This window comes from Excalfactoria chinensis, chromosome 5 (assembly GCF_039878825.1).
Source record: "Excalfactoria chinensis isolate bCotChi1 chromosome 5, bCotChi1.hap2, whole genome shotgun sequence".
In the NCBI taxonomy this organism is placed as follows: domain Eukaryota; kingdom Metazoa; phylum Chordata; class Aves; order Galliformes; family Phasianidae; genus Excalfactoria; species Excalfactoria chinensis.
Window position 1 is genome coordinate 45837711 of NC_092829.1, and position 9564 is coordinate 45847274.

The following is a 9564-nucleotide window of genomic DNA, read 5'->3' on the forward strand; positions in this document are numbered from 1 at the left end:
CCCAAGTTTACCTGAATTCTAGACTTGTATCAATTTAACACAATTTTCCCTTATTTTTATTCTTCTGCATAACCTCAGAGCACTTACATTTCATTGCTGGAAGCTAGTCATCTATCACACATAAGCAAGAGCAAGATCCAGAAACTAAGCAGTAAAAGATTTACCAGAACGTTCTTCTCCTTTGAATAGCTTAGTCCAGTGGACATAATAAATGCCTGTTATCATCTTAGAAAGAAGCAACTATTGATTTCTTACATGGCACAGGGGAAGGAAGAGTTATTTCTCCCTCCTTTTTGTTACATTTGTTTACAAAGTAGATTGCCTATTTCCAAAGGATTCCCTGCTACATTCAGCAGACAGGATAAACAGTGCTTACTTAATGAGCTCTCATGTTTTCTTCATCATTGATGCTTGTTCCTCTGTGCAAGAATATTTCCCTCTTAAGCATCCTTCAACATCTGTAAGTTTTGTAAATGCTGATTGAAGAAACCAAAGTACAAAAGAATTACATCTGCAAATGCAAAGACCAGTAGGGTAGAATACTCCAGAATCAGACCAGGTCCAGTTAACTCCGTGTCCCATCACAACCAACAGGAGATACCTAAGAAAAGATTAAAAATAGGGCAGTATCTCACTTCAGACTCTCAGAATTTAAATTCTGAGTGTGCCAATTTACTTGTAAAACTGGTATCAGTTTACTTGTCAGACTGAATTAATTTGCAGTAGCTATTTCTCAGCCCATAAGTAACTCATATCTAGATCTCCAGGTAAGCAGACAACAAGCAAAAGAAAACATCTCTAGGTCTTTTCACTCCAAACTCAACAATAGGCAAAGACAGAACTAATTTTCTCACGACCCCTCAAAACATTAGTTTTCCTAAAGCTATCGCTCTTTATCTTTCTAGCACGTTCAATACATTGCTGCATACAGGACTACCCTGATACTTCTGTTTCACTGGCAACACCAAAGCACACACATCCAGAGCACTTTATGCTGAAAGATCACTGGTAGGTGGGACAGAGGAATTTTTGACAGTAATAATCACAGAAATTTTCTGATAACCAAAATAATATGAAACTCAAGTCCTAGGAATAATATCAATATTACAAAGGGAGATTGGTCCAGCATACATTTTATCCAGTCCTTATTCCACTGACAGTTCCCTAGCCCTCTTGTTCCAGGTCAATCACCTCCCAGGCTAAGTCTTACTATTTATTTCAGCCTGCACTTCTGTCCCATCTGCTAGCCTGAACTCTCCAAACTTCATCCAGTCAGTCTGCTACCTCAACCTGGTGCTCAACCAATCCTTCACCTTCTTTTAAATGACTTTTGCTTTCAGCCCCTATATGCAGCCTCAGTGTCTATCTCCTCACTGGCTGTTCCTATTTCAGCATAATTTCCCATTCATTTCCAGCTCTATTTGACATGCTTTTGCTCCTTAACAGGCCTGTACAAACAGCTTTCTCCAGTTCCTTCCAAGCAGCTTAATACTTCTGTCCCAGTCCCTTTGCCTGAACAGGCCTTGTTTCTCACCCACCAAGCTACTCTTGTTCATCCTTTGTCCTGCATAATGCAGGCCAGCTCACCTTCCATCAAACATTCACAGCTCACTTTCCTCCTTTGCCTAAAACATCGTTATAGTTGTGGCTTTTTTCCTGACAATTTCCTTATCCTCATTTCCCCAGATGAGACCTGGTCTTGTCCTCCTTGAGTTTCAAGCACACATTCAGGTAATTTCCCCTTATGTAAAAAAGAGTTATATATATCCCTGACAAGGAAAAAAAAACAATTTGGCATTCCAGAATGGGACAACTACATCTTGTCAGAAAAAATATTGCCAGTACTTTTTTTTTTTTTTTTTTAACAGGGGTAAAACAATGTATTTTTTCTTTAGCCTTGTTCTTGGAAGGTACTAAACTAAACTGTTCTGGCTGAAACTTTCTGAAGAGTGTTCAGCCCAAAGCAGACACCCAGTACAACATGGAAAGTTTTAGCTTGAAAAGATATTTTGACAAAGCTGTGAACAGCTGAAAATAAGGCTTTAGGACTAGAAGTGCCTGGAAGCCTTGCTATTAGATGCTGTTATTAGCACCACTTGTAGAGAGGTGCCAAGCTGGAAGGTCACCCACTTTGGCATTAATCAAGCATAAAACAATCACATTTAATGGCTTTACTCTGGATTTCTGCTAAAAGAATAGCAGTGAGGCTGCTACTGTTTGATTGTCCTACAATCTGATGCCTTGTTCAATCTAGAGAGATTCTAACTGTATTTTACTATTTCCTAGAGCTGTGCCATAGAACACAAACAAGGGCATTAGCAAGTTACAAGATTTCCCCACCAAAACCAGTCTGTGATGTGGTAGTTCATTGTAGATGGTTAGCGAACAAAGCTATGAGGCCCCCATCTGTCCAGATTCCTTCTGTAAGAGCCAGCCTAATCGTATCCCTTCTTGGATCTCCAGCTTCTCCATTCTGAAGCCTGCTGTAATGGACCTACCTAAAGTAATTAGACCACCTGTTGCATCGCCAGATCTATTTAAGGGACTCCTACTGGAGTTTGGTTTACATGGTTTGACAGTAATTGTTTAAGTGGATGCCATTGTAATGACACTGTAAAATAAAATTATAGACCTCATTTAATCAATAAATATGATTACGTACTCATCAGACTATGAGCTTATCAGTAATTAGTTCTCCAAACCATAATGCAGTCCATAATGCCAACTTTGTGCACATTACAGAACGTCAAACAGAAATTACATTAGCAGACGACAGGATATTTACAATCAATTAAGCTTTTATAGGTCAGAAAGATTCTGAGTCCTGGTGAGAAAAAATATATCACAAAGTATCAATTGTGGAACTTCAAAATGGCTATTTGGTCTGGGATCAAATTTAGTTACGTGGTACCACTGGAATCAGAAACATGGTTTTCATATATTTACACAGTACTAATAGGCAGCAGTGGAAATAGAACTTTGCTACTTCATTTACTTCAGCAGCTTAATGCCAATCATTTTTCCTTCCAGAACTATACAACCTTGAGGATCATAACAAAGTGGGAAGGGCTGTTAGCATAAAATAGGAACACTACTGTAAAAAAATACTTGCCAATACATGCCTATATTCATACCCACAGAAAGTTCATAAACGTTCTATGACATCTAAAATTGACCTTGATAACCTGTAAGACAGACTTGGATTGATCTTAGAAGTAGAAATTCAGGTACCAGAAGTCACGATAATCTGCAATAAGAAAAGAAAGATAATTACTACTTACATACTAACTCACACTTTTGTTCAAACCAATGGCTTCAGTCAAAACAAAGCACAATCCTAGAAAAGTAAGAAACAGTTACAATAGTGCAGTAACAGTTCTGCATCCATAAGTCGTGAATTTCAATGATTGTGGGGGTTCTTTTTTAATACATATACATAAATATGTTTTGTGTACATACATTACTAGATAAGCAAAAACAAACTCAAAATATTATTTCATATGTGAAGTTTTTTTGAGTAACAGTGAAATATTAGAGGTTTTTAAAATTATATTACAGGTAGCATATAGGCTTCTGTGATCACATCTGCTTTTTGTATTGCTGCAGCAATACAGTAGTCGTTGGTTACAATGGTAACACAGTACCTAATACAGTATATCATAACAGCGTTAAGTGATATTTTTTCTTATTTCTTTACTTATACCTTTATTTCATATCCTGAAAGGGGGTTCCACACTACAGTCTTCATTCACTCTGTCCATGGCTCAAAACTGCTCTTAAACACAGACTTATTTTTAAACATATCCTTAAGCACAAGCAAAACCAGTGGGGCATAAGAATCTCCTTAAATACCTAGCTGAAATTAAATCAATTTTAAGACTCTAGAGTGGTTTCCAGTCAAGTTCATTCATACCCACTGGAAATATGGCTTCAGGGTAGATCTTAAATAACATACAGATACCCAATATGAAGGATTTATACACCAAAATTTTCTTCTGCTGCATGTTCATGTAAAGAGAAACTAACTTGTAAGCGCAGTGACAATCTAGCTTGGACAGATGGTTAAATTAGAGGACACCATAAGTTCTGTCACAAGAACCCTCATCAGCAAAAAGATACAATGGTCTTTCAGACACCAGAAGAGGAACTTAAAAGTATCTAAATTACATTCAATGCACGTGGATTTCAAACAACCAAATTAAATCAGTAAATTTTCATTAAGACAAAATATTTACTTTATTAATCATATGTGCATCAAAGCTTTGATGTACTAGTAAACTCTTTTAGGTTCCAGCCAGTTTTACCCATGTAGGATGCAGATTCATACTGTGACAAACATTGACTATAATACAATCAGTGAAATTCTCATATCTTGGGTAAATGAAACAATTTAAAAAGACAAACAGAACCAGTGAATTGACAGGCTGTTCCCCATATCTGGCAGTGCTGAGTTTCATGACAGTGGTCACCTACAGTATAGATACCTACCACACCTTACATCTACCAGTCAGTAAGTTCACCCAGCATTGGTCCATTTTCCCCACACAACAATAGCAAGCCATTGAAGGAGACTGGCTATGGCAACTCAAACATTAAGACATTCTAATGATTCCATCCTGCCATTCCTACTAATGGTGCCACAGAAATCAATGAAAATTTGGCCTGTATAAGTTTCTGGTCTGTAACAAGACCACAATCCCTGATTTACATGCAAAATTCAAGATACTACTCTGTAGGAATAAAGGGATCAAAGATGAGAATTCCACACCAGTGTCAGCTCCTTATTTAACCAAATGATAAAGACATTAGTCCACATCTCATTAGATCCACATTTTTAAATGATTAATATGACAATTTTAAGTACAATTTCAGTATAATCAAAAGAATGGATTGGAAGACTTGCATGTAAAAGCACTACGAATTTCTCTACAAGTTTCATTTTCTTCACAGTGATGTACAACAACTAAGAACGGTGATGTTTAACTGACAGAAGAGGGATTACTGTGCCTATTTTTCCAGTTACTTATTATCAGAGGTATGTTTGCACAGCAGATAGACTTTTCACTTTCCCTTTGTGGTCTGCTGGTACTGGGAGGAAAAAAAAACAAAACAAAACAAAAAAAAAACACACACAACAACAACAACAACAAAAAACCATATAAGAATTATCACTAAAATTAGGACCCACAGAGACAGACAAGGGGTTTAGTTACATCTACATGTCATTTATTTACTAGCTAGATTTCAAGTCAATGACATGCATCTTCCGACACTGCAAACAGTTTTGTAGATTGGTCATCTACTACAAATAAAGCCTGAGATTGAAATTGATCAGCCTGACATTCATTCTACTCCCATCTAAAAGTTCAGAGGCTTCAAATGACGAAGTGATAGAGGTTGATCAATAGTTACTAATGAACAAGCCTATAAGATTCATGAATGTGCCAAAAATTTGTCATGGAAATGCATTGGGTTTTTACCTGCACTGAATTCTGATATTATGTGAGCTACCATGAGTTTTGAAGCCATTTCTCAAAGTCCACTTCTGCATGACATAAAGAATACCAGATAGGACTGGGCCAACAATACCACATTTCAACTTTCTTTCTTAGGCAAAACCATACAATTTTCCTACTTTTGCTGTAGGGAAAACAAGTTTTCAAAAGCAGATGTTAAATTGTGTTGCACACAGAGCAAGATTTTTTGCAGTTTGACTCAGTGTAGCATCCATCCAAAAGCAAACAGCTCACCTTGGAGACCCCTGTCTCACTGTACAAAATGCATTAAGCAAAAAATCTCCAGTCACTCCTGCATTGGGTGACTAATCAAAGCTTTCCATGTCCTCGTAGCTCCTTACTAAAGGCTAGAAGAGAAATTACTTTGTAAGGCCTCTAAGCACCGTGGCGTGCCCCCACACCCAACACTGCTGAAACAGAGCTGGAGTCTGTCAGAGAAACTGTAACGCACAGATCTGTTTTTCATGGAACAGACTATCCGAGTGATGCCCAACCACTTCTGTTACTCAGATATACCACTTGAAAAGAAAGGCAATCATTGGGTTATAATCAGCTTCTGATCTGATTGATGGGGAGAAACCACAGGAGGAATTAAGCAACAAGCCAATCATGTAAAAATCCACTCTGCAAATCTGCAGCAGATCCTGAGCCAGGTTAGTAATCTCCATGTTCATTCAGGCACAGTCAGTTGTTGCATCCAGGCAGGGTGTGCAGCTGACATCCTAACGTGCAGACCAGCAGCTTGTCCAGCAGGCAATGGGCCATTGCATTTCATGTAGCAAGACTGGGCCACTGACAACCTTGGACTGCCCAACAATAGGATTCCTTCCAGCTTGTCCAGATCGTTTAACTGGCAAACATTCACAACCCTGTTCCCAGCAACAAATTCTTGCTCCAGTCTGATAGGAAGTCATTTGACTCAATCAGTTGTTGTGGTTTCTATTCCCTCTCTGTCAGCATGAGGCCTTCGGAAGGATTTTCACCGAGTTGCAGTCTCAACTGGCCATTTCTCTCTCCTCAGAGGCTAAGGTAAAATCTGTTCTAGGTCCATTTACCTCTTCCAGTTGTCCTCACTGTCAGTTGAAATCTGAAGAAGCTCTTTTAGAGCAATTTTTTCCTGTCAGGAAACCTTCGAGACAGTTTGTAATCTACATAAGCACTAAGACAGGACCATAAAATGAATCGTATTAATATAATTACAACCAGTAAAGTCATCAAAAGGACTGATTCCATATTTAAGCTAGAATAATGAGGTAATGCCAAAAAAATACTCTGGGAGATCTAATTATATAATGCAGCATTCAATTCTGCACAGCCAGCCCAGCAATTCCTGTAACATTCCAATCAAAGTGATCTCACTAGCATGTGAGAGAAGAGCCCAGCTGACAGATTTGGGACATGTAACGTACCATTTAGTCAAGAGGCCCCATGTGCTATTCATGAAGAATTAACAACTCTTATATTGACAATGACAGTATTGTCAGAAGACCTTTGGAAGGGGGAAAAAAAACTCCATAAACTCCGTCTCTGTGAAGTTGGACTTTTTTTTTTTTTTGCCCCTTTTTTCCAATGCTGATGTAATCTCCAAACATCTCCAGCAGCAGCTGCTCAGCGAAACCAGGCACCTTCTCCCTAGTCCCTTTCAGCAGCACACGCAGCACTTTCCAGCTCCCTCCAGACAATCGGGGCCTTTCTTTCACCAATTAGCTATCACTTCAAGAGCCCTGCGCTGTCCAACGAGCTCTTAAGAATGGTCTTTGCAGGAAACAACACTGGAGGGGCTTTTTATCTCCTAGACAAATTAAAAGGGGAAGAAGGGAGGGAGGGGGAAAAAAAATAAAAAAGAAAAAAAAAGAAAAGAAAAAAAAAAAAAAGCACAACAAATCAGAACACAGAAGCTGTCCACAATGCATTGCTCAATTAGCACATTGACAAATGCTGAAACGTCCTCAAGAGCCAATGCTAGAGCAAGGCACACAGAAAACGCTCACGCTTTTTGGGGGGAGATAGTTTGTTTAGTTGAATATGTTAAACAGGTTTCATAGAAAGAAGGGCTCTTGTTACAGCAAGTCTCTGAGTTACGCAAACTAAAAGGGAAAGAAACTCCTGGAAGATTATGTTCTATTTCCTTATTTGGCTCTCCAAATGTAAAGCAGCATTATTTGAAGTAGACATTATAGGAAAGAACTTGGTTTAGCTCACCTTAAATACAGAGGATTGATGAAATGAGTAATTGCTGGGGAACTGCTAAGATCTTTTTGAACTTGCTCAGCTAGCGAGCTCTTTTCCCCAGAAACCATACTTTCCAGCTAGAAGAAATAAAAGCCTGATTCAGAGACTCAAAGCTCTGCAAAATACACATTCTTTTTTCCTTTAGAATAAGGGAATAAGTGCAGTGATACCTTGAGGTCCCCATAAGAACAAGCGCAGGCTCTAGGAGGTGGTTCAGAAGGGTAACAAGGACTTATGTAGACATTTAAGCAGTATTTTGTCTGGGCCTGGATTTCAGCAACTGGAACTGGACAAGCAGAGTTGTGAAGGTCAAAGTATGAAGGATTAGCAGTAGGAGAAATGGCTTGGACGAGGTCCAAGCAATAGCACAGTGTCAGGACTGCTTCCCTGAACTTCAAAACTCTGCCTTAAACCAAACCCCACGCAAAATACCTAATATTAGTACTCTCTCAGACATTACCATTGCGTTGACTGGGGTAACCTTGTGAGATGCAACATATTGTCCTCTACAAGAACAACACAAATATATTTGCACTACAAGGAACAACCTTTAGTCTGTTTCCTTTTATTGACTGTGTATATCAGGAGCAAAGCTCCAGGCTTTGTAAACAGTTAAATGGCAGAACAAAGCAAATACTTTAAGGAAATTCAGGAGTTCATTCACATTAATGGATACTCTCAGCTACCGTGGGGGTTTTCTAATGGAGCTGGAAAGTGTCAGAACTGATCAGCTTGCTTAAAAGGAAAAAGTCTGTTGTATTACTCTACGTGCATTTATGAAGGAATGTGAAGCAACTCAGGGAATCTCAACCTAGGGATGAACGCACACCATCACAGGATTAAGGAGGATTCTTTGTGGAAGAGCATTGAACAGTGAGCATCTCTTTATGCCTACGGACTTCAAAAAATGTAAAGTTTAAAGGGAGTACTCTCTCCTGCTGCTTAACATTTTGCTGAAAAATCCAGCAAAGGGGAGAAAATCTAGGTGAATGATAACACCACTGTCGGCTGAGTCAATGAAACAGTGACTGCAGTCAGCAAGGATTCAGCCATCTCCTGCATCAGTCAGAACCAGCATGCCAGTCCTGGATCACACTGATGCCAACCAAGATCAATCAAATAACACCTCCTGAAATCAGAGGACCTGAATGATGAGGTAAAGCTAAATAAAGCTACATACACCATCTCCATGGCAAGAAAAACTAGAGCAAGAGTCTACACCCTTTCAGAAGACCTGATTGAAACCCAAATGGTCCTCCCAGTACTGGCTTGTGCTATGGGGAAAGGCACAAATAAAGTTTGAATCATAAAGGAATTGCACTGATGGCCTGGTAATCACTCTTTAGATTCCCTCAAACTGGATGCTTTTCCTTGCATAAAGGAAACATGCAGGATGATCATGACTATCACATATGGTGCCATCACATATAAATGTTACATATCTAGGAAATGTTTTATTTCCAGGTTGGGATATTCTATGACATATACATACACATATATATCTGGTAATAGGTGCACCTACCTCAACAAGAGTAAAAAAAAGGAAGAAAGGGACCCAAGAGGTCTATCCTTTTGTCCTAAAGCAAGATCAGCTATGTCACTCCAGCCAATTGTTTCTCTAACCTGTTTGACTTTAAGAGATTCTCATCATCTGTGTTGATGTGAGATCTTCTTCTCATCTGTACAGGATTTAAGCAGGAAATTCAGTTTGGCAAACTGTTCACTTGCTCTGTCAGCTACAAACTGGCAGCTCCCTCCAGAGCCAAGCAAACAGGTGCCTCCTTCTGGGCTCACAAGTGGTCCTGGCCCTGCCATC

General features: G+C 39.1%; 1 protein-coding gene across 1 annotated transcript; it reads right to left on the bottom strand.

Moving 5' to 3' along the window:
• Positions 1 to 6617: 6617 nt before the first annotated feature.
• On the bottom strand, positions 6618 to 6749 carry SMIM38 (small integral membrane protein 38). Its single transcript, XM_072336882.1, has one exon. The coding sequence runs from the start codon at positions 6747 to 6749 to the stop codon at positions 6618 to 6620; it is 132 nt and encodes a 43-aa protein (XP_072192983.1).
• Positions 6750 to 9564: the final 2815 nt, after the last annotated feature.